Source organism: Daphnia magna, linkage group LG4 (genome assembly GCF_020631705.1).
Source record: "Daphnia magna isolate NIES linkage group LG4, ASM2063170v1.1, whole genome shotgun sequence".
NCBI classification, from domain to species: Eukaryota; Metazoa; Arthropoda; class Branchiopoda; order Diplostraca; family Daphniidae; genus Daphnia; species Daphnia magna.
This window is the reverse complement of record NC_059185.1, coordinates 5528229-5553661: the sequence shown is the minus strand read 5'-3', so window position 1 is coordinate 5553661 and position 25433 is coordinate 5528229. Positions and strand designations below refer to the sequence as shown.

General features: G+C 45.3%; 2 protein-coding genes across 2 annotated transcripts; one reads left to right on the top strand and one right to left on the bottom strand.

Annotated features, from left to right (window-relative positions):
* Positions 1–1533: 1533 nt before the first annotated feature.
* Positions 1534–22379, top strand: LOC116920847 (prolow-density lipoprotein receptor-related protein 1). Its single transcript, XM_032926991.2, has 42 exons — positions 1534–2477; positions 3187–3318; positions 4091–4231; positions 4510–4638; positions 4728–4841; positions 4909–5031; positions 5091–5206; positions 5291–5429; positions 5493–5655; positions 5729–5880; positions 6022–6095; positions 6228–6402; positions 6468–6632; positions 6705–7396; positions 7467–7665; positions 7730–8742; positions 8825–9117; positions 9201–10074; positions 10145–11596; positions 11704–12510; positions 12587–12780; positions 12845–13310; positions 13394–13626; positions 13692–13897; positions 13980–14381; positions 14444–14676; positions 14759–14951; positions 15247–15387; positions 15465–15719; positions 15791–16005; positions 16073–16355; positions 16430–16950; positions 17021–17409; positions 17476–17659; positions 17721–18686; positions 18767–19409; positions 19505–19876; positions 19951–20315; positions 20431–20984; positions 21068–21259; positions 21316–21448; positions 21514–22379. The coding sequence occupies exons 1-42, from the start codon at positions 2396–2398 to the stop codon at positions 21676–21678; spliced, it is 14340 nt and encodes a 4779-aa protein (XP_032782882.2). The 5' UTR covers positions 1534–2395; the 3' UTR covers positions 21679–22379.
* LOC116920849 (XK-related protein 6) lies at positions 22301–25406 on the bottom strand. The gene is made up of 5 exons (XM_032926993.2): positions 25007–25406; positions 23566–23780; positions 23433–23472; positions 22958–23073; positions 22301–22883 (listed from the first exon to the last, which is right to left on the bottom strand). Exons 1-5 carry the CDS (start codon positions 25303–25305, stop codon positions 22417–22419), a joined length of 1137 nt encoding a protein of 378 aa, XP_032782884.1. The 5' UTR covers positions 25306–25406; the 3' UTR covers positions 22301–22416.
* Positions 25407–25433: the final 27 nt, after the last annotated feature.

Below are 25433 nucleotides of genomic sequence, written 5' to 3'. Positions count from 1 at the left end.
ACAAGGCCCAATCGTTCATGCACCGATGCAAGTAAAAGATTTTTTTTTTCTTATTTCTTTACAACTCGCAAAACATCATAATTTCAACAGATACAACAATATAAAAAAAAAACGAAGAAATTGAATTTAAACTTTTCCCTCTCAACACGGAGCGATCGCAAAATTTTACAAAACATAAAAAAGCAGTAGATGTCAAATAGACTAATTAATAAACAAAAATAGGGGCATATTAGTTGAAAAGAAATCTTCTTGTACATTTTGACGTGGTGATTCAGTTAATGCTACCGATTCTTATTTGCTAGCTGCAGGTAAAATGATTAAGCAGTTTCAGGTGATAATAAAGAAAATATGCCGTTTTAAAATTGAAGGGAAGGAATGAAAGAATCCGGTGTTGTTGTCTGCCGGAATCTCAATGTCTCTTTTATGTAATTGTTGAGATTTTTATATACAACTATTAGCTTTACCCGTTATTGCCGTTCTTTTTCCTAGATAATTTTGCAGATTTGCCTCATAATTTCATCCAAACATAATCTCGCAACACATGGAATACTTTCATCGTTGCTAAACCCTGTGGATTAACCACTAACTTTCATACTTCATTTTTATGAAAAAAGTAGAATTTTCAGTGTGCCATTTCCCGTTTGGGCCGTAAGCGTAGGTCTTCTTGTTTAAGAATCGGATCTGATCGGTAACGGTTCTTTCGTGTTTGAGCCCACGACCTAGCTGGGTTTCACCTGGATAAGGAAAAACCATAACGATTTCCATTACCCGGTTTCTAATGCGCATTGTATATAGATTTTTCCGAAATTTTGCCAAGATCCTTCAATCTTAGCCAAAAGATGGCGTTGAAATCAACCAGGAACCACGTAACAAACAATTTTTTTTAAAGGCTCTTTAAAAAAAAACTTGGCGCCATTCGTACCGCCCTTTTTCAAAATGGCAGCTTGGTTTGCCCAAAAAAACTGACACCAAAATCATTCTCGATCGGCCATCGTTGATCAGGGAACCCGATTAGACACCCCAATTCGTGGGGGAAATTCAGTTACTCCGAATTCTAAACAGGCCTGCCCTGAAAACTATAATGCTTCCTTTCCCGATCGGGCAAGGGAAGCAATCCCTTATTGATTGTGGAAAACTCCCTATAAACAATGCCTTTTCCTAAACTGTTTCATTTCGCTGACTAGATAATTTATTTTAGATTTAGAATCTACTGTTTATGCAACTGGGCTTTTACTTTGGTAAACTAATTTTACGCTACGTCGCCTGTGGAAAAATTTTTAGCTATCATGAAATCGCCATCTAGCGGTAAAATGCACAAGTATGTCTAAGCTAATGAAACTAACAGTAAAATGAATGAAATTTACTATATTTCTTAAAATATGTGGCCTGGTAATTTTTTTAGCTTATTTTAAAATGTAAACCTTTTCTGTGATGAAAATGTCTTAACTTTTAATGCCATAAAATTTCGGAAGGTCTATGCTCCCTGGCGCCATCTAGACAAGCCATCTAGTCATGGGCAGAGGCAATTCTCGACCAGTGCAGATCGCGCCTTGTGTAGTACGAGACAGCTTCCCTAAGCTGTGTTAACAGAAGAGACGAAGAGTCGACACTCGACAGTGGTCGTTCAGCCAGAAGCTGACAACAGCTTACGTGCTGCTCTATCGATCCTTTTTTAAATTAACGTGCTTGTGTGCATTGCTGCCAACCGTGTTTAGTGCCCAAGTGTTGTGTCCTCACCGGTGATATACAAAAACAGATAGTGGCGTGTAAAGCGTCAGAGAAAACAGCGAATATCGAGTGTATTTTGTCAAAACCCATCTCCAGAGCATAAACATCCTTGGTCCCGGCTATATTTAGCCTTGCTTTTTTTTGTTTTAAACGTTGAATAACTTGTTTGTTAACAACTTTTCGACCAGAGCTCGTTCAGCTTATATTTCTCTCCCTCTACTTCCACCTCTGTTGGGGGATGACTGGGAAATAAAATAGCACTTTTGGTGTTTTTTTTCCCTCTTCTTTCTTTCTCTCTCTCTCTCCCTCTCTCTCTTCTGGGGCTCTCTTCTTCTTCTGCCTCCCTTGTTCTCTTCTGTTTCGACGACGAAAAAGAGGGGTTAGAGGGATAGCCCGATTTGAGGTATATAAATATATGCAAGACACAGTGCAGGACACAGCAGGGGAAAAAGAAAACATGCCCCAAAGAATGCCTGGGGCATGTCAAGGTGAAGGTGATTGCCAATGCCGTCAATAGGTCGATCCTTGATCTGCATGAGTGGCTGAACTTGGAACGGCAACACACAAAAAAGAAAACAAAAAAAAAATCGTGTGTGATCCTCAAATTTTGTGTCCGGTGGATTCAGCGACAGCCTCGAAAAAGAGAAGGACGAGGACGTCCACTTCCATGGCTTTTTCACGGCATTACCTTGCTGTCTGCTTCGTCTTCTCAGCCGCTATCCTCACATCCCTCTCATCCATCAGCCAAGGTATGCAAGCAGACGTGTTCCTTGCACGGCACTTAAAAGACTTGGAGACAGGAGCATCTCCTGTTAAGGATGCATAGCTCTCTAGTCGCACCAAAACTACTAGTTGGCGCCATTTTGCTGTCAAGTTTTTCGTTTTTCAAGTTCATTGATGAATATCATGTTTCATTAGCTGTCGGAAATCTCGTTCTGACTCATTCATTCGTCCATTGCAGCATTGGTTACACATTTTAGGGCTCTCTTGCTTTCATGCAATAACATTGTCTGGGCATTTGCCACATCCTGCATCAGTGACTAGGAAAAGGAAATCAGTTAGTTGGCCTAGACAACCACTCGGCTTAGAAAAAAAAAAATGATTCGAGTCAACCTTATTTGTACGTGAGGTTAAACTAATGCTTTAGGAGGACTTATGTGGAATGAAAATGAAAAGAGAGGGGCGGGGGTCGAGTAACGCAGATGTATAACATGTTGAAAAGAATGTGGGTCGGGTTCTTCGAATAGGCATTTTGCTTCTGACCGGCATCTGATCTTCGTCTTGTCTGACGTCACGACAGGGAACAGTGAGAGAGTCGTATAAACAATTTTCGCACGCCGGTCGATCTCAAAGCTTTTTAAGCTATTTTTAAAAGGATTTGTTCAGCTCTTTTTCTTCTTTGTTGCCATCAGAATCTGCTAATAACATTTCCTTTCCCTTGTTTGATTGGCGAAAAAGATGGCGATGCTGTCAAGTGCAACGGACCCGACCAGTTTGCCTGCGCCGACGGATTACGATGCATCCCGGCCAATTGGCGATGCGATAGCTCGCCGGACTGCGCTGACACATCCGATGAACCATCCGACTGTCGTAAGTTCTTTTTCATCTCAAGGTCTCTTCAATCAAACGAGCCAAAACGAGGTTGTCTGTTCGAGATGGCAATTGGGCATCATTTTTTGCTGCTGGGCTTCCTGCGTAGGTGTTCACTCACTCGAAAGTGTTCAACTCCATCAAAGGGCAATCACATGCTGCATGTTTTGCTGTCCTTATTTGACAGGAAACGTCATCATTAAAAGGTTGAGCGCTCGCCGAGATGTCCCTCCTCCGTTCCATTTGGACGCAAAAAAGAAAAAAAATGCTGTGGTGGTGGTGGTTTCTTGCAGTGACATTGGATCATCTCTGGTGCATACTTTGTCCTAAAAAGGAGCTACTAGTTCTCTTTTATCCGCCTTCCCTTGCATACTCGGAATGTTTGCCGAGGCCATACTCGAATCCGACCACACGGTCACTGTCGATTCGGTTTTCGGCAAGTGGTTTTTAGCCACCCTGATGGAAACCGATTTAACCAACAGGAAGGCAAAACTCGACGAGTTTAAAGTGGGGTTTTTTTGTTTTAAACAATAGAGGCAAGGAAAAAAGAAATATGAAAAAAAACAAAAACATGATGGAAATAGGAAATCTTGAGACAATAAATAACTGCCGAGGCCAAGGAGAGTCATTATTGTTGAACAACTAAAGACAGCTGATTCATCGCTTCTTGTTCTTTTGTTCTGAATAGAAAACAAAAAAGCGAAAAAAAAAAAAAAAAAAAAACTGTCCCGTTTTGTTACTAATCGGTTCTGTTCTGAAATTGCCCACACAGCGCCACTAACTTGCCAACCGGGACAGTTTCAATGCGCTGGGAGTGGCCATTGCATCCCCATCAACTGGGTATGCGACGGTGAAGCCGACTGCGGCGCATCCATACCCGGTATCGATTCGTCTGACGAGGACCCCGTCAAGTGTAAGCTGCCATTTTTCGTCAATATTTGACGTCAGCTTCTGACTCGACAGCCAATCGTTTTCCACTTTTCCGACTTCCTCATTCGATTAAATGTTTCCTGTTATTTGAGAAAGAAAAAGATTCAACTTTTTATTTGATATTATAGCTACTGACAAATGTTCTTACTTTCCTTTTTCTTTAAAATTAAACCCCTCCCCCTCCACTTCAGTCATTTACGCAATAGAAACATTTTAATTCGAGTAAAATAAACCATTATTTCCTCATCGATGATGTCAAAGGTCACGCGAATAGCACTTGCCCCCCGAACAACTTCCGCTGCCCGGATGGATCTGGTTGCCGCCTTATCGCGTCTCTTTGCGACGCGTCGGCCGATTGCGCCGATGGCTGGGACGAAGGAGCCTTTTGCAGTAAACAGAAGACAAATCAAATAGCGCCAATGATTTTTGTTTATTTATTTTTGATTACTCTGTTCTTTCTGATTTCGTTGAATGCGCAGAGAACGTTAGCCAATGCCAAGGCGCCGGATGTCAGCACGGATGCAAGCCGAGCGCTGACGGACCTCTGTGCTTCTGCAAAGAGGGAAGTCAACCTAATGGAACCGATTGCATTGGTGAGTTGTTGTTATTAAGTAGTAGCTCTAAGGGATATTTTAACAATTGGTTGATTTGTGGTTAAAGATGCCGACGAGTGTGCCGTAGAAGGCTCTTGTGATCAATTATGCACCAACAGCAACGGGTCCTTCAGTTGCGATTGCATTAGCGGATACCAGAAAGACGGCCAGCGATGTCACGCTCTCAATGGTTTGAAACTGTTTGGTATTGGCCAATTGGACGTCATCTTATTTGTGTATTCTTTACAGAACCTGAAAACGAACTTGCCTCGCTGTTGTTGGTGACTTCGATCGATGTGCGCCATGTCCACCTCAACGGTACCCCCATTAACGGAGCTAGCAGACACGCCACGGTAGAAACGCAGGTAGGTCGGCAAAGACAAGCCAACCCAGCTTGAAGTGATCGATAATGTCACTGTCTATTAACGCCTGATTTATTACCCTGGTAGACTCTGGAATTTAATCATCGCAATCGTACCGTTTGCTGGCTGTACCACCTCATTCCCATGGTTGTCCTACGTTGTGCTCTTGTGGCCGACTTGACCGTTAGCTGGGATTTGCCACCGCCCACCATGTTTAGTTTGAATAGTAAGTCATTTTTCATCGTTTGAAACGTGCTCATCTATAAATGATTGTCTTTTCTGTTCTTAGCTGTCAGCCAAATTGCATTGGATTGGCTATCGGGTAACTGGTATTTTCTCGATGACAACAAGGAACTGATCTTCTTATGCAATAGCACGTTGACTATTTGCACGACAGTGGTAGAGGTCAATTTAAATAAGCCCCGAGCACTGGCCTTAGATCCTCCTAACGGGTATATACCTGCGAATGTCGGTTTTCTTTTATAGATTATTAAATCGCCATATTTTCATTTCTATTGGTTTCAGACTCATTTTCTTTACGGTTTTTGGCTATAATTCGCCACGAATTGAACGTGCTGCATTAGATGGTAGCAATCGACAAATCGTCGTCAGCGATAAAGTCGTTTATCCCGTAGGTTTGGCACTAGACTTGGCCAACAGTTACATCTACTGGATAGGTAAGGCAACTTGATCATTTATTCTTGCTACATTTGGTCGTCCTCGTTTTTTTTTGGTTTTTTTTTTGGTTTTTTTTTTGGAGGTAGAGGAAATCATTTTTCTTTCATTTTTCTTCCATTTTTCTTTTAAATTAAACACAGATACATATTTGGACGTCATAGAGCGAGCCAGTTATGATGGCTCCAGAAGGAAAACTGTCAAAAAAGGCTATTTGGTAAGGAAGATAATCGTATTTGTTGATAGGGCTATTACGATGTGTACGTTACCATTTACTTTACGGGCTGCGCAATATGCAAATTTGTTTGTTTTTTTTGTTTTTTGTTGTTGTTGTTGTTTGATTTGATAGGTAAGAAACCTCTATGGCATCACCTTGTTTGAGAACGATTTGTACGTGACCAACTGGCGTAATGAGAGCGTGTATCGCATCAACAAGTATACGGGCGATTCTGTGCTAGCCTTGAAGAGCAACAAAAGTCGACCGTTTTCCATCCACGCCTATCATCGTCAGCGTCAGCCAGAAGGTCTTTCCCCTTAATCTTATTGGGAAACGTTGGAAATGAATGGTTTTCCTGTAAATTTCCTTTAGGCATCAACTCGCCGTGCAAGCTGGCCAACAACAATTGCCAGCACCTATGCGTTCCCCTGGGAAAGGATGGAAATGCCAGTGGTAATGCCACCACTCAAGGCAACTCAAATGCCATTTGCATGTGTAAGGCCGGATATAAATCCGTCAAGGATGGGCGGTGTACCCGTAAGCTATTTCTCTTTTACTTACATTACGTATCCGTAACCGCTGGATATTGACGATCATCTGTATTGACAGCCATTAAACAGGCACAGTTTCTCGTCTACGCCCAAGGAAAACCCTCCATGATTAAAAGCGTCGGATTGATGCCTGTTGGATCTCCCGCGTGGCCGTCCACGTCGGGTGAGAGCTGGCACCAACAAGCCATGGTGCCCATTACCGAGGTGGGCTTGGTTGGTGCTCATGACTTTCACGTGGCGTCCCAGTCCATCTATTTTTCCGACCGTCTGAGATTGACGATCGAACGTCAGAAAATTGACGGCAGTAGCCGTCAAGTACTTTTGGAGCAGGGATTGGACTCGTGCCAGGGCCTGGCCATTGATTGGATGAGTCGTAATATATACTGGAGTGACGAAGGGCGGGGAGCCATCAGCGTAGCCCGTCTTGACAGTTTGGGGGAGACCAGTCTTAGCAAACGGCGTCTGCTCATTAGCGTACCACACCCGCGTTCAATCGTCGTCGACCCGAAACGTGGTCTCATGTACTGGTCTCAGTGGGAGTCGGTCGTCCAGGTCTCAGTACTGGACATCAACACACCGGCCACTATCCAGCGTGCCTGGATGGATGGCACTCACATAGAAGTACTGGTCAGACAGAATTTGCATTGGCCCAACGGATTGACTATCGACTACACGGGCAAGAAGATGTACTGGTGCGATGTCCATCTCGGTCGCATCGAACGGATTAATTTGGATGGCACCAAACGAGAGGTTTGACAATCCCTTTGACGTCCATTGCGTTTTGTTGTCGTGACATTCTTTTCTCTGTGTGTCCCACTAGCTGATTGCGTCAGCCTCGGAGAGCCTCCACCGGCCCTACGGATTAGCCATCAGCGACAGTTTCCTTTACTGGACGGAAAAAGATGTCGGGAAAATCCAACGGCTTTCGTTGAACAACCTCTCCCTACCGATCGAAACGTTACGCACCGAAAATCGGGTCCTGTTTGATATCAAACTTTTCGACAACACATCTCAAACAGGTAAATAAATGCAAAGCTCAACGTAGACTTCGTCTGTCTGATTTTGCGTGTTTATATTGGACAGGAGAGAACATCTGCAGCTCAAACCCTTGTCCGGATCTGTGTGTAGTGGTGCCCAAGGGGCATGTCTGTCTATGCCGCGAGGGATTCCAATCTGATCCGAAGAACAACCAGTCATGCACGGTCCCGACCGCCGAATTGACGACGTGCGACCCTATCCAAGAGTTCCGTTGCCGTCGAAGTGGCACTTGCATCGAAAAACGGTTCCTATGCGACGGAGATTTCGATTGTCCCGATCAATCGGACGAAGATACGGCGCCTGGTGGCTCTTGCGAACATGTCACGTGCCGCAAGGACCAGTTCAAGTGTCGGACTATCGGCTGCGTTGCAAGGTCATGGGTCTGCGACGGCGATCGCGATTGCAACGACGGGTCAGACGAAGAAGAATCGCTCTGCCAAAACTCGTCGTGCAACAGTAATCAATTTACATGTCGCCAGACGGGTCGTTGTATCCCCAAAGTCTGGGAATGTGATTCGGATCATGATTGCGGAGCTGGGGATACTTCCGATGAACATGACGGCTGCGCCAATCAGAAATGCGGCGTGGACGAGTTTACGTGCGCCAGCGAGATGTGCGTACCGCTGGATTTCGTTTGCGACCGCGACGACGATTGCCGCGACGGGTCTGACGAGAAAAATTGCCAACACATGTGCGAGTCTCCTGAGCATTATTACTGCGCTGCCGATAACAAATGTTTGTCTGCCGCCGCACTCTGCAACGGTGTCGTCGAGTGCAGCACCCGAGAAGACGAAACTAATTGTTCGGCCGTCTCCAAACACGGATGCGAATCCCACGAGTACGACTGCGGAGATGGCAACTGCATTCCTTCGTTATTGGTGTGCAATTTGCAGCACGATTGCGTAGACGGATCCGACGAACAAGGATGCGTCAATGTCACTTGCCGGCCAGGCGAATTTGTTTGTGCCGATAATTCACGTTGCTTGCCGGCCATGTGGCGGTGTGACGGGAGCGAGGATTGCTCTGATGGTTCTGATGAAAAAGGATGTGCATCCAAGGTTAGTCCATTCACTGATCAATGCTAATGTATGCAAAACCTGTGTACGCTTTGACGTTTCAATTTTCATGTGGCTCTCGCAGACTCCTACATGTCTGCATCCGTCCCGATTGTGCGATAATCAAACAAGATGCATTGACCCCAGTATGCTCTGCAATGGCAAAACAGACTGCCGGGACGGCTCTGACGAATCGGACCGATGCGGAGAACAACTTTGTTCACATGTCCACGACTGTAGCCACATATGTCATAACGCTCCCGAAGGGGTCGTCTGCTCCTGCCCTACTGAATCGGGAATGACGCTTGGCAACGATAGCAAAACTTGCTCCGTATCTCATCCGTGTGAACAATGGGGTACTTGTTCCCAGCTGTGTATGTAAGTTAATCATTCTGACACCTGTTATTAATTCAATTGATATCCTGGGAGCGTAACCCTGAAACTTTTCGGGCTACACGCAGACCGGTCAAATCCAAACACCATTGTTCCTGTTTGCCTGGTTACGAGAAACAACAAGATGGCTTTACTTGCAAGAGCCTCGATTCATCGACACCCTACATCATCTTCAGCAATCGACACGAATTGCGAGGAATCGATTTGCATACGCATAACGTCAAGGCGCTTATTTCCAGCTTGAAGAACACGATCGCCCTGGATTTCTATCACAGCGCTGAAGCCGATGTGATTTTTTGGACCGATGTAGTTGATGACAAAATTTATCGAGGAACGCTCGTCGGAGGATCCCTCACCAACATCGAAGTTGTCGTCCAAACTGGACTGGCTACAGCCGAGGGTTTGGCCGTTGATTGGATTGGCGAGAACCTTTATTGGGTCGAAAGCAATCTCGACCAGATCGAAGTGGCCAAACTCAACGGAAGCTTCCGGCGGACGCTGATTGCCGGCAATATGGAAAGCCCGAGAGCTATTGCCTTGGATCCCCGTCATGGTATCCTGTTTTGGACAGATTGGGAGTCGGGTCAACCGCGTATCGAGTCGTGCAGCATGAGTGGCGACGGCAGGAAAGTTGTCGTTCGGGTTGACTCCGTTTCAGATGGAGCCTGGCCAAACGGCCTCACTCTTGATTATGCTGCTCAACGGATCTATTGGATTGACGCCCGCTCTGATTCAATTCACACGGCCAAATATGATGGAACAGATCCACGAGAAATCTTACGAGGGCACGAAACCCTTTCACATCCGTTCGCCATCGCCTTGTTTGAAAACCATGTATATTGGACCGATTGGCGGACGAATTCCGTCATCCGAGCAAACAAGTGGAACGGCACAGATGTCACTGTGATTCAGCGGACACTGACCCAGCCCTTCGACATCCAGGTTATTTATTTGGTTTTCAGAGATTGGCCATTCAGTTTTTGAGATCAACCTTTGACATTTTGTTTTCTAGATATTGCATCCCAGCCGTCAGCCATCTGATTTCGAAAATCCGTGCGGCACAAAGAATGGCAACTGTTCTCACTTGTGCTTATTGAATTTTAACAGCACTTATCGCTGCCATTGTCCACATGTTATGAAGCTGGCTGAAGACGGACGGAGTTGCATTCGCAATGAACGCGTTCTTCTCTTCTCGCGGCCGAACGAGATTCGTGGAGTGGACTTGGACAACCCGTATTACCACATCATTCCACCCATCAGCCTTCCACAAGTGCTTCAGGCTGTTCAGCTGGATTTTTATGGCCAGGAGCGGCGAATTTTCTGGGTTGATGCCCAGCTGAATGAGGTGAAACGGGTCGGACTGGTCGGTTCGCCCGTCGAGACGGTCATCGATACAGCCATTAAGAATCCGCATGGTATGGCCGTTGACTGGCTATCTGGCAACCTCTTCTTCAGCTCCAACGACGGACTACGCAATCACATTTCTGTGTGCAGCCTGGACGGTGAATTTGTGACTCGCATCATAGAAGACGTTTATCAAGTAAGATCGATGGCCGTCGATCCAACCCAAGGTAAACTTTTCTGGAGTGAGACGGATCGGCCGGAACAACAAGAACATGTCATCTTCATGGCCAACATGGATGGCAGTGATCGCACGATTTTGGCTAAGCTGACGGCCCATCCAGAGGATTCTCCCAAAAGCTTGAGCTTTGATCTCAAAGATAATCGTCTCTACTGGATCGATTTCGAGACCCAATCAATCCAGTATTACAATTTCGCCATTAAGCAAGTTGTCCAATTGTCTCCCAGTCAGACAAGTCTCAAGTTGCCAACGGCTTTGGCCGTCTTGGGAGACCGGATCTATTGCGCCGATAAGGACGATGCGGCTATTCATGTCGTCGACAAGACTTCTGGTGCTCACGAATCCATTTTGCGTACCAACATCGACAACGTGCTGGCACTCAAGATTTACGATCCTGAACTGCAAACAGGCACCAACGAGTGCGTTGCAAAAAAGAGTCAATGCGCTCATTTATGTCTTCCCATCGCTTCGTCAAAATTCGTTTGCAAATGCGCTGCCGGTTACGTGACAGATCCAAAGAACCCGAATGGCTGCGTCAGCGTTGACTCATTCGTCTTGTACTCTCTCAACGGAGAAATCAAAGGCGTGGCGCTAGGGGAGACGGCGAATACCACGAACCACACGGAGGTCCTTGGTCCCATTTCACGCATTCAGATGGCAAACAGTGTCGATTTTCTGGCCTATCAGGGCTATATCTATTGGGTTGACAGCGACCACGGAAGCATCGTCCGCATTCGCCGAGATGGAACTGGCCGTCAAATCGTCGCACAAGGATTAGATTCGGTTGAAGGCTTGGCTATAGATTGGATCGCCGGGAACATGTACTGGACCAATCCCAAATTTGACGTCATTGAAGTGGCTAATGTCAATGGATCCTTTAAGGTAACACCTGTGAAATAACAAACGTTTGTTCGGGCTTGTTTTGCGTGCAAAAAATTGCACCGTTTACTTATTTATCTACTAATTCATTTGTCCAAATTCGCTTCCAGTACGTGGTGGTAGCTGGCGATATGGACAAGCCTATGTCGATTGCTGTTGATCCCGTGGTTGGCTTTCTCTTTTGGGCCGATCGAGGTCGGACACCGAGGATTGAACGAGTCCGACTAGACGGATCTGATCGTCGAATTCTTGTCAACGAGTCAATTTTTTTTACTACCGGACTGGCGCTCGATTACCAGAACAAGAAAGTCTATTGGTGCGATTCCCGATTGGACATCATCGAGCTTATGGATTACGACGGTAGCAATCGTCGTGTACTGCTAGACAAAAGCCATCTTGAAAATCCGCAAGGCATCTCTATCTACCGTGATCAGATTTTCTGGATTGACACGACGCAGGATGGCGGGACGCTAAATCGGGCTCCGACGTCCAACGTTTCCAATTATGAAGTGGTTCTATCGCAACTAGGCGAATCTCTCAAGGACGTCAAGGTGTACAGCAAGGAAAGGCAGGAAGGCACAAATGCCTGTTCGGTTCGCAATGGCGGCTGCAAGGAGCTCTGTCTGTTTAATGGTTCCAGCGCTGTGTGTGCCTGCGCCCACGGTCAAGTCAGTGCCGACGGGCGGGCTTGTGAGGAATTTGACGCTTTCGTTGTCTACTCGAGAATGACTCGAATAGATTCGATTCACATTAGCGACGCTAACAATTTTAACGCCCCGTTTCCCAGCATCGAATCCAAGGAGCATATCCGTAACGTCATCGGTCTCGGTTACGACTACCAACGACGTTTGATATTTTATTCCGACATTCAGAGAGGCAGTATCAACTCCGTATACTTTAACGGGACGCGGCACAAGGTGAGCGTTTCGCGTTTTTTTGTTTTGTTTTTTGCAATAAGATCGGTTGGATAAATTTGAATTGTGTTCTGAATAGGTCATCGCCGAAAAGCAAGGAATGGTCGAAGGATTGGCTTACGACAGCAAGGACGACTCGTTATACTGGACTTGCAATAGTGATTCAACAATTAGCAAAGCGGTTCTTAGCCAAAAGAACGCCACTGTTCAGAAAGTGGTCCGTTTGACAACTGAAGACAAACCGCGCGGGATAGCTCTCGATCCATGCGACTCGTAAATCTATAAATTCTTAAATCATACGTTGCCATGGACCTAATGCATTGTTGATGGGTAATAGACGTGTTTATTGGACCAACTGGAATTCGCGCAATCCTGGAATCCAGCGAGCCTACTACACGGGATTTGATGTGCAGTCCATCATTACGACTGACATTCGTATGCCTAACGCCTTAGCGCTAGACTTGATAGCCCAGAAACTGTATTGGTCAGATGCTCGATTGGACAAGATGGAACGAGCGGATTTGGACGGTCAAAATCGCGTCGTGTTGAGCAAAGTCTCGCCGCAACATCCTTTCGATATTGCCGTCTATGGCAACTACATCTTTTGGACTGACTGGGTATTGCATGCTGTGCTACGGGCCAACAAGTACACGGGCGAAGACGTCGTCTGGCTCCGTAAAGAAGTCCCACGACCGATGGGTATCGTCGCTGTCCACAATACCACTTACGACTGCAGTGCTAATCCGTGCAGGGCTCTCAACGGTGGATGTGAGGATCTTTGTCGGCTAGATGAATACGGAAAGGTACCTGTCCCGATTGGGCTCATTGTTTCTTATTCTGGCAACTGGTGGGTTATTCAAGTGTTACGTTTTGAAAAAAAATCCAGGTCTCCTGCCAATGTTTCCCCGGGAGAACGGTACTGCGATCGGATCCTAGTCGTTGCGGAAGGCAAAGCACCAATTGTTCGGCATCAGAATTCGAATGTAGCAGCGGTAACTGCATTCCATTTCACTTCACATGTGACGGTGTGGCTGAATGCCCCGACTTTTCCGACGAATTACCCACATATTGTCTCTTCCGCAAATGTTTGCCCGGTTTCTTCCAGTGTCAAAACAGCAGGTAAAGATGCCATTCCTTTTCGAGCAAGATCAGAATAGTTTGCATTTTTCTCATTTTTTTTTTAGATGTGTGTTGCAAAATGCCTCTTGCGACGGACAAAACGACTGTGGAGATTTCAGTGATGAGGCGAATTGCACCTGCAACACTAGTCAATTTCGATGCACGTCCGGTCATTGTATATCTAATAGTTTTAGATGTGACACAGATCCCGATTGTCCCGACGCTTCAGATGAAATGGGTTGTCCCCAACCTAACTGCACCTTAAGTAGAGGTAGAGGTTTCTTCCTTTTTTTTTTTATGTGTGTACCAGCAACGATTGTTTGTCTATTTTTTTTTCTTCATTGCCTGTGCAGGTGTCAATGCTCCAGCTCAAAAATTGCAAAATTGTCGTAATACGACAGCTTGCATTCACCCGGCATGGATATGTGATGGCGCCAATGATTGCTGGGATAATTCGGACGAACTTAATTGTACCAGCCCCGGATCGGCGGCTGGGCCGTCTGGGGGTTCACCAGTTACAGATGGCCAATCTTGCCCGGCATCAGCATTCCAATGCCGCAACGGAAAGTGTATCACGCATGCCTGGCTGTGCGATCGCGATGACGACTGCGAGGATGCCACAAATGGAACGCTGAGTTCGGACGAAATCAACTGCGACTACACCTGTCGGCCCGACCAGTTCAAATGCAATAATTCAGATTGCATTCCGTCCATGTGGCGTTGCGACGGCACTGAAGATTGCACTGACGGTTCTGGTAGGTTGTTCTTCACGTTGTTTGTTTTCCCGTCCTCTATAGTGACGCATCTATATCTTTAGATGAATCGGGTGAGTGCCAGACGAGGGTATGCGGTGAAACGGAATTCCGCTGTAATGCCACCGGCCGATGCATACCCTCTTTGTGGGTATGTGATGGTGATATCGACTGTTCAGAAGATGGGTCGGATGAGAACCCAGCGGTCGGATGTAGCTCGAACCTTTCGCCCGACAAATCCCGGCCGGCTTGTCATCATAACGAATTCCGCTGTCTCAATCGCCGCTGCGTCCTCAAGGTATTTTATTTTGAATTTTTCTCATAGTTTAGAATCGAATTTCAAAACTTTAATTTCTCTTTTGTTCTAAAATTTTGTATAGTTGTTCTACTGTGACGGTGATGACGATTGTGGAGATCTCAGTGACGAACCACCTTACTGCGCTCATGTGAGCAAGCACCATTGCCCGCCCAACGAATTCCAATGCCGCAACCGGAAATGTATCCCTCGAGCAAAGACATGCGATGGTCGCGACGATTGCGACGACGGTTCCGACGAAGACGTCATATTTTGTTGTAAGTTTTGCCCTTTCTCTCGTTGAGCAAATGTCATGATGATGAATGGATTAGGCAGCATTCCTTTGTGATCTGATTCAAACGTATTTTTCTATGGTCGTTTATCAGACACCACGTCAATCCTAGAAGATTCATTTGCATGTAACGAACAAAAAAGCATTGTTTGAACTGTTATTTTTATTGTTAAATTTCAGCAAACGTCAGTCAGTACTTTTGGCATTCACTTTGGTGCCTCGTTTAACGTGTGCCATTTATTTAAGAGACAATCATTTATTGACCATTCCATTTTCTGCAGCGATGCCGGCCAACACCAACGCCACAAAAGGAGAATGTCTAGCAGGCCAATTTCGTTGTGCCAATCGGCTCTGTGTCAACTCTACGCTGCTGTGCGATGGTCGAAACGATTGTGGTGATTACAGTGATGAAAGCAAATGCAGTACGTAGACTGAAGTCATCTAGCATTTTCAAACTTCGTTGGTTGTAGCTTGTGTCTTTTTATTCACCTTTCTTTAGACGTCAACGAGTGTGAGCCCATTAATCCATGCCAACACACCTGTGTCGATAAACCCGTCGGCTACGAATGCCAATGCAATGCGGGTTTTAAACCAAACCCTAAAGACCAACACCTCTGCTCCGACATAGACGAATGCGCTCTGCATCCTCGTCCATGCTCTCAAGTATGCCGCAACACATTCGGCTCCTACGTTTGTTCCTGTTCTGCTGGGTACATTTCGATTCATAACGGGAGCAGCTGCAAGACCGATTCGAGTTAGTCGCACACGCTTTAATAAATTATTTTTTTAAATTTCTTTTCATTGTCTTACTGTATTGTTAATTAGGCTTTGCCCCTACCGTCTTGTTCTCCAACCGCTACTACATTCGTGAAGTGCACCTCCACAACCGCATGGCTTCAGTTCGTGCCCACAACTTGACGAATGCCGTTGCCCTTGACTACGATTGGCTAGAACAATGCCTCTACTGGTCAGACGTGACCGAGTACGGGTCGAGTCTTAAACGACTTTGCGGAAACGATACAAGCCAGGACCAGCAACAGGTGAATTTTACCATGAAGGGAAAAAAAAGTCATTGGTTTTCTCTTCTGACAAATCGACTGTTTGTAGACCTTGCATTCGGCCACCCTTCAAAATCCTGACGGGTTAGCAGTCGACTGGGTAGGTCGCAACTTGTATTGGTGCGACAAGAAGACGGACACGATTGAAGTTTCTAAACTGGATGGCAGATTCCGTAAGATCTTGCTGCACGAAGGACTACAAGAGCCACGGGCAATCGCTTTGGACCCCAGTCAAGGCTATCTGTACTGGACAGATTGGGGTGACAAGGCGCACATTGGCAAAGTTGGATTGGATGGTAGCCAACCACGGGTCATAGTCAATACATCGCTTGGTAAATTCTCGCTTTTATTGATTTTCAACAAAAAAGGTCGTATCATAGCTCACGTTGCAACTCTAATTTTGAAGGTTGGCCGAACGCGTTGGCCATTTCCTACGAAACGAACGAAGTATTTTGGGCGGACGCTCGTGAAGATTATATCGCTGTCGCAGATTTGGAAGGCCGCAATCCTCGTATTGTCCTCAGCCGTGGAGAAAACACCAACGCCCGTCTCCACCACATTTTTGCCCTTACAGTCTTCGAAGATTCCATCTACTGGACGGACTGGGAGACGAAATCTGTTGAGAAGTGCCACAAATACAACGGTGGTGATCGAGAAACAATTATAACGACAATTCACAGACCCATGGACATTCAAGTGTACCATCCGTTGCGGCAAAGGCCGTTAGAGAAAAACCCTTGCGAAAACAATGGCAATTGCACAACCTTATGCCTACTGAAACCCGGCGGAGGTAGCCAGTGTGCTTGCCCTGAGAATTTCATCTTAGCCAGCGACGGGGTCTCGTGTCTCAATAATTGTTCGTCGTCGCAGTTTGTTTGCGCCACCACTTACAAGTGCATTCCCTTCTGGTGGAAATGCGATACTCAGGTGAGACAGATATATTTTTTACGAGTCTATCTTGCAGTGAGGTATTTATCTCATCAACGTTTGCTTCTAGGACGATTGTGGCGATCGATCGGACGAACCAGCCGATTGTCCAGCCTTTACCTGTATGCCCGGACAATTCCAGTGTAGCAACGGCCACTGCATTCACCCATCGTTGCTCTGCAACGGCGAATCAGATTGTGGCGATGGATCGGACGAAACGAAATGCGAGAAGCACACCTGTCTTAGTTCTCAATTCAAGTGCCGAGGCAATGGAACGCTGTCGGATCGTTGCATCGACTCTAATCAACGCTGTGACGATCATGCCGATTGTCCTTTGGGTGAAGACGAGAAAGATTGCCCGCCCGTAACTTGTCCATCCAATCAGCATCGCTGCGGCACCGACAGCAAGTGTATTCCAGCTGTTTGGGTCTGCGACGCTGATCATGACTGTCCCGATGGGTACTTCCGATAAATAACCCATTAATTATTTATGACACATCAAAATAAATCTTGCCAAATTGTTAGGTCTGACGAACCAGCCAATTGCACTCAACGTGCTTGCCCCGACAACCATTTCCGCTGTCGTTCCGGGCGTTGCATACCTTCGACGTGGAAATGCGACGGAGATAAAGATTGCCCTGAAGGTGAAGACGAACCTCCGTCTTGCACGAATCCCGACATCCACACTTGCGAACCAACTTATTTCAAGGTAGTTCATTGATTTTGGGTGATATCTAGTATTCCAAGCTAACGTGCTTTTATTGTCAAAGTGTGAAAACAACAAGTGTATTCCTGGTCGGTGGCGTTGCGATTACGATAACGATTGTGGCGATGGATCGGACGAAAAGGGTTGCACCCCACGAAACTGCAGCGAATCGGAATTCCGTTGTGGCGACGGCCGTTGTATCCGCGGAACGTTACACTGCAACGGTGAGTTCAACTGCGACGATCGAAGCGACGAGGCTGACTGCAACACCACGTGCAGCGAAGGCGAATTCCAGTGCGCCAATCCCAAATTCTGCATCCAGGCGGATTGGCGTTGCGATGGTGACGTTGATTGCGCCGACGGGTCCGATGAATTCCATTGCAACACGACTTGCTCACCGGACGATTTCGCCTGTGCCAATGGAGAATGTACATCGCTCCTGTGGCGTTGCGATGGCGATAATGATTGCAGTGACGAGTCAGATGAATCCAGGGAAATGTGTGCTCATCTGGGTTGCCCTCCCGGCAAGTTTCGGTGTCGCAACTTCCTCTGCATTCCCCAGACAGAAGTGTGCGACAATTATAAAGATTGTAAAGACGGATCCGATGAAGAACCAGCCGTCTGTCAGGCACAAGGACTTTGTTTGCCGCATCAATTTCGATGTCGAAGCGGCCATTGCATCAATGGATCAATGGCTTGTGATGGGTTCAACGATTGCGGTGACGGCAGTGACGAAATCAATTGCCGCAGTCCGTCAGTCTGCAGCTTCGGCAGATGCTCTCAGTTGTGCGTAGAGAAAAAGGGAGGTAACCACAGCTGCATTTGCGCTCCTGGCTATGCAGCCATGTCAACAGGAGTAAGCAAACCGAAGACGTGCTTAGCTGATGGCAACCCAAGTCAATTACTGATTGCCAGCGACAACAAACTGCGGCGGCTGAGCCCTTTCAAAGCTGGAGATATTTCCGATTCCGTATTCAGTCCTGGCAGTATTCGTATTGAAGCAGCCGATGTATATTACAACGCAACAGAGGTTAGTCCCTTGCATTCTTCTCCCATATTAAGCATGACATTGGTTTATCACGACATGTTTCCTTTCTTTGTGCATAATAGGTCATCGTTTTCTGGAGCAGTGCCCACAACAAGAGCATCCATCGCTACGACATGGCCTCGTCGATTCTGCATGAGCTCTCCGCTTTGGACGAAGCCCCGCCCGCCAAGCGAAATCGTCGAAGTAAAACGGAGACTCTTCTCACTGGATTGGAGGATCCAAGAGGTCTGGCAGTCGACTGGTTCGGTTTGAATCTCTACTGGGTTGACGGGACACAGAAACTAGTTGGCGTCGTAAGCTTTGACGGTCTGCTGCGACGCCATTTGATCTCTAGTGAACTGGATCAGCCTCATGATATCGTAGTCGATCCGCTATCCGGTTCCATGTTTTGGTCGGATCTTGGTCTCAATGCTCGTATCGAAACAGCTCGGATGGACGGCAGCTTGCGGCGCATTCTAGTCGATTCTGACATCCTTTACCCAACTGGTCTGGCAATTGATTATCCAGCTCGAAGACTTTACTGGGCTGATCCCAAAACGGGAACTCTGGAAAGTACCAACCTGGAAGGCAAGGATCGCGTGGTAGTGCGGCGGTTCCGCCTATCAGTTGAGGACAAACCATTTAAGGTTGACATCTTTGAGGACACAATATTCATGGTGATGCATCAAACTCATGGAATCGCTCGTATTAACAAATTCGGACAAGGTATAATTTTCTTGATTTGTTTTATTGACATTGTTGATTGTTGTCGTTCTTCTGATGAAATTGACAACCTAATTTGGGTTCATTTACGAAAAAAGGTAATCTAACAACGCTGGTGTCTGGATTGAATCGAGCGTCTGACATTATCGTCGTGCAAGAGAACAAACAAACGCATCAAGTTAACAACCCTTGTAGCAACAAATGTAATCCAGGCGCATTGTGTCTGCTCAACTCACCCACCAGCCGCACCTGTTCTTGCACCATGTCGATGACATCGACTGTGGTGGGCTCCGATGTGACTTGCCAACCGCCTGTTTGTGGTCTGGATTGTAATTCGGGCAAGTGTATCATCGACGATCGGGGAATGGCCAGCTGTAAATGCCCTTCACTCTACGAGGGTGATCGGTGTGAGCGCTATCGCTGTTCCGGCTATTGTCGCAACAAGGGCGTCTGTTATCCAGATTTGCTCGGTAATTTTAAAAGCAACATCTACATTTCCACTTTCGGATTCTTAATCTAAAAATTGGTATTGTTCCGGGTACAGTATCAGATCCGCCGCCCTTGAAATGTAGCTGCACCCCGGAGTGGACGGGAGAGCGGTGCGAAACGCGTGCGACAGCTTGCGAAGACCGTTGCCAGAACGGGGGCTCGTGCATCCAAACGGCAAGTGGAACATCGTGCTCGTGTCCACCTGGTTTCTCCGGCGAATTTTGCGAAAATTGCCCATCACTAAATTGTTTACACGGCGCTTTCTGTCGAGCCATAGAGAAAGAAACGAAGAACAAAGAGAAAGAAAACCGTGACAAGAACAGCGAAAATGACAAGGAGAGGAAGTTTGTCTGTTCGTGCCCGCCCGGATTCTCTGGTGAACGATGCGAGCGCTCCGAATGTGATGACTACTGCCCTCAGGTAACTTTATATTTATTTTATTTTATGTTGTCAGAAAAACCAAATTGTTTTTTTTTTTGTTTTTTTTTTTCACTTCTTTTTCGCTGTTGTACCAATCATCGTTTGGAAAAACAAGAGTGAATGTACCATGAGCGAATTAGGAGTTCCGCAATGTCTGTGCGCTCCTGGCTTTACTGGGAAGAAATGCGACAATGACGTCTGCGCCGATTTCTGTTTAAACGGCGGCGAGTGCTTGCGTGGCGCGAAAAAGATCACCTGTCACTGCCATCAGGGTTATACGGGCAAACGTTGCGAGACCCGTATCGAATGCGCCGATCCATCAGAATGCAGCGGGGGGAAGTCAAACGCAACGTCCGTCGTCTGTAACGGTGTCGACTGCCTCAACGGTGGTACCTGTGTCCCTATAAGAGGACAGGCTTTCTGCCGCTGTGCGGACGATTGGGCGGGAATGCACTGCGAAGATTACCGAGGCGATTACAATGCTTGCAAAGCCATGTGTATTAATGGCGGTGTTTGCGTCTCGACCATGCCATTGAGTGTACCACGTTGCGAATGCTTGGCTGATTGGACCGGACCGCGGTGCCAATATCGCAAATCTTGCCTCAATTATTGCTTTAACGGAGGAACGTGTTCACTCAATCCCGACGAAGATCTCAAGCCCACTTGCCTGTAAGAAAATTCAGCTATTCAGCGAATTATTTAAAAATAATTATAATTATAATTATAATAATTCTACCCATTTTAATCAATAGTTGCCAAGATGGGTTCTATGGCGTACGCTGCCAGACGCTAGGCAGTGATATAAATAATTCCAGTAGTCCATCAAGCAGCGGCAAATCGTCAATTAATGGCACAGTTACCGCCATCGTCGTTGTCTTGGTCATCATTGCCGTCCTGGTCGCGGCGGGCATAGCAGCAGTAACCGTCATGCGAAAGCGTCGAAGGTAAGAAGCGTTACTGATTATGAAGTAAATCGATTATAAATCTGTCCTCTTTTCAGGGGAAAGCCTTTCATGCACGTGAGAATGCAAAGCCAAGAAAACGTGGAAATCAGCAACCCTATGTATTTGAGAGAGGATGCTGATGAAGACGTAGAATCTTTGGATCCTACCTTTGTGATCGCTAGCAATAAGGTAAGTTCGTCTGTATTCTTAGTGGTGCGGTGCATTTAACTTTAATGGCCATTTCGTATCACAAGGCGACCAACTTTGCTAATCCTGTCTACGAGTCGATGTACAACGACGCGGCGGCGGGCAGTAGCGTCAACGAGGAAAAGAAAGGATTACTTCACAGCGAACCGTCACATCCCCTTGAGCCCCATAAGAATCATCCTTTGGCCGAAAATAGCGAATCTTTTACCTAAATATTTTTTTATTATTATTTTATTTTTCATACTCTCTCTGGCAGCCTTTGGATTCGCCAACGACAATGCCACCATCCAAATGTATAGGCCAGCTTTGTTGAGCTGGAACCAGTTTGTGGCTGGTCACACCTGTCCAGAAGGGGATGATCTCCATTATTAAAAATAATTTGACCGTCAGGCTGACTGCGTTTCTGATAGTTTTTTTTTTTTTTTCTTTTCGTTCAAATTGCACGATGTTCAAAGTTGTTGGCGCCAGTTGTGCTTCGTCAATGAAGCTTTGGCGATGTCGTCAGCTGCTCAAAACTATACACTAATTGTATCATATCTTTTCGCGTAACTGGACAGCAATTATTTGGCCAATGTGATATCTCTTTTGTCTATTTCACGGATGCTCTGCAGGCAGCTCGGGTGACATTGGGCAAAACCAAGTGGAACTTTACTCATCCTTTTTACCAGACACTTTTTTAAAAATTTATCATTTTCCCTTTGATTTGATTTTGTTTTCAAGTGCAAGCAAAAGCAAACAGGCTTTCATGGATTATTTGGTCCATTTACCTTGTTTTCGGAATGTAACATGACATGTTTTGAGTTGAGCGAGTTCCGTAAACAGTTGTGTTTGTAGTTCTTGATCATCTCCTTGTAATCATGCTCTCTGGATTTATACAACTTTGTACCGATCAATACACAAACAAACAAACAAACCATCGTTCACGTTCAAGTGTAGAGCTTCTTGTATTTCTAGTTGGGAAGTCGCTCGCTCAGCCGAATCTCGACCGAAGCTGCTCGTCCCGGAAGGCGACTCATGTGGTACAACGCCAGCAAAACGATACCCGTGAAAAAAAATACGTAATGGCAAGTTAAACCAAGATAGTAGATCCAGGAGTCCATGAAATTTGGAATGTCAGGTAAGTTTGGATAGCTTCCGTGTTTGAACCACATGACCATCATCGATGTGTTGCCCACCAGTGAAATGGTGTAATAGAATGCATATTTACGTCGCGTTCGGCTGCCTTCGCTTTTAATGAACACAAAGATGAACGCTACACCCAATGCCATGATTGCGAGAATTTTTTCAAAATGAAAAGAGGATTTTAGCACGGGTAACATCAACCAAGCTACCATGACAATCCAGTGAATTCCCAGCAGCAATGCAACGTATTCGACACTGAGCGATGTGAATAGGCTGATGGCCAGCAGACGCGCACCTGCGAGCAAAATAATTGTTGCATGATGTTTTCAATATTGCCTGTTTCAGTTCATAATGTTTGATTAAACATACCGAGGTTGAAGAAGTGAATAAAAAATAACATGACAGTGGCACGGAATCGCATAGTTTCCTTATCGGGTCGATTTTGAAGAAAAGTGCGATCGTATGTGGTGGCCGCCATACTTATACTAATGACCAAGGAAGTAAATACAGTTAGCATATATTTGAACGCAAAGAGCAGATTCGTATGATTCATCAAATGGAGTTTCTTGTGGGGTCAGATCAAAGCATAGCACAGTGGTTGACATAAATTTATGGACCGACTTCTTTTTTTTTTTTTTTTTTTAATATCCAGGTCTATATCGTCATTCGGGTAGATTTTATAACAATTAAATTTTCTTTTCTTCCTAGACTAGCTACTTAATTTTTTTTCTTTGGTTAACAACGCTCGATTGATTGTTTAGTTCCAATTAGTTTTATTGAATTAAAAACAAAGCAAAACAAAACCGAATCTTCAGACATCGATGCAATTCCTAGTGTCACCTACCTGATCATGGAATTCATTGCCACGAGAATGTCCAGCCATCCTTTATTGCATAAAAAGCACATATTTCATATTATTATTTTTCTTTAAACAGAAATATTAGTGTTTGCTGCTCGTATAGTATATAAATAATTACCTTCAGATGAGTTTGCTTTTGTTTCCATTTGCAACCAGAAGTATATTTGCAAAATCAATTGCGGACAAGTGTTCAGGAATGCAAAATAAAGGCGAAGCATCGTCACCTCCATCATGCATGCAGCCATTAGTTCCCAACTCCGTTGCAATGCTTCAAGCTCGCCCTTCAATAGGGCTTGATGGCGCTTGAACAAATAGTACAGAGCATTCACATATCTGAAAATAAACTTTTTGTGAGAAATACACATTTAAATACGAAACGGTTTGCTGCTTTAGTCCCGGCTTTAATAATATATTTATCAGTAAAAAAGGAGGAAAATATTTATAAATAACTTTTTGTCACTTTGCAGTAGGTTGATTGCTTACTGGGTAAACAGAACAAATTATTTAGCCCTAAGGAACGAAAGAGTCAAGTGCCGTTCCAGTTGTAAGACCACTAGGTGCGAGGTCCTATAATCAAATGGTTTTGTAACAGGATTGCCTCCCTGTGCTGAAAAAAAAAAAGCGGCCGAGTTGAAGAGCACACAGAAAGCCCGCGTCAATCTGTGTATATCCCAGAAACAACGCGTTTTAATTCCGTGTTGGTAAGCGTATTTCCTGAAGCACTATTTCCCCAGTGGCATTTCCTATGCGCCTGTAATTTTTTCTCTCTAGAAAAATACTTGCTTGAACTCTTTAAGCTAAATTCGAATCCCCATTTTGGTTATCATATCGCCATTTAAACTTCACGTAATTTTGTCCCCGCAACTTGTCTAAAAAGTATGTTACTACCTGTTGGAGGGGTTGAAATGACAAGTTATGAGACGACCTTCTATTTGCTTTATCCATTACATAATCGTTTGAATTTTCCTCATTCAACAGTAGGGCCAACTCCGGTTTGACTGCAACGTGTACGATTTGATAAACGAATTTCGTTTAAAACACATTAAGACACACACACAGAGAAAATCCCCTTCCCACGAGAAATGGGTAATTTTGAAAATCGTACATGCTCCATTAATGGACATCGGAATGAAAATTGTCAACCACCTCTCCCTTTATAAAGTCAAGTTACTTGAGGCGCTTGTGAATGTTAAATATAGAAAAACATTTTCATCTAAAGGAGATTTGACATTAATGAAATAATTGATCAAGTGATTTATCTCTCGAATACCATAACGAAATATAAAAAATACCATTATTTTTAAGCATCTTTTGCTATTCTTTCTCGATTTCCATGCCCCAGTTACTGCAGGTCGCGCTAAAAAATCTCTCCCTGCCTTTTTTTTTGTTTTCACATTTAGCTTAGCTCGTTCGGAATCATAGAAAGCAAGGCACGGTAAACGGGTAGTGAAAAACTAAAGATAAATAAATATGAAAAAAAAAAAAAAATACTGTGGTAGGTGCTTTCCCTTTGGACTGTTTAAGAAATACGATGTCGATATATTCAGCATTTCACTTACCCGGAGACTGGACTGTTCAGAAATACTACTGAAAGAATCCGGAAAACGTGAAACAGAGTTGGCAACTTGGGTCTGACCGACTGAGATGAACCTCTTGCCAGCCAAAAGCAACTTAATACTGATGTGATAAATCCGGGTACAAATGCCAAAAGTGCAGTTACCGCCACGATTGCATAGTTTCTCATGTAAAATTGCTTGTAAGCAGTATAGCCACTGACTAAGAAATCCACTATGTGAGTTACTAGAGCGACGGTCACTAACAAAAAATCCAATAGCACCAAACGGTTTCCTGTTTCCATTTTTTTCTCAAGCAGTAATATTTTTCATCGAAGCTGTTACAAAAATGGTACTTTCCTCGTTGAGGCAAGAGCCGTAACTGACCGGTTCTGGGACTCCAGCTTCTTATTTATATCAATTCAAACATCTT

Coding starts and splice junctions, on each gene's coding strand:
- LOC116920847 (XM_032926991.2), top strand. CDS start 2,396: ATGGCTTTTTCACGGCATTACCTTGCTGTCTGCTTCGTCTTCTCAGCC. Junction 6,633..6,704: donor CAAGGATGGGCGGTGTACCC/GTAAGCTATTTC, acceptor CTGTATTGACAG/CCATTAAACAGGCACAGTTT. Junction 19,877..19,950: donor CTGTTATCCAGATTTGCTCG/GTAATTTTAAAA, acceptor TTCCGGGTACAG/TATCAGATCCGCCGCCCTTG.
- LOC116920849 (XM_032926993.2), bottom strand. CDS start 25,305: ATGGAAACAGGAAACCGTTTGGTGCTATTGGATTTTTTGTTAGTGACC. Junction 23,473..23,565: donor AAAAGCAAACTCATCTGAAG/GTAATTATTTAT, acceptor TATGCAATAAAG/GATGGCTGGACATTCTCGTG. Junction 23,074..23,432: donor GCAATGAATTCCATGATCAG/GTAGGTGACACT, acceptor CTTGGTCATTAG/TATAAGTATGGCGGCCACCA.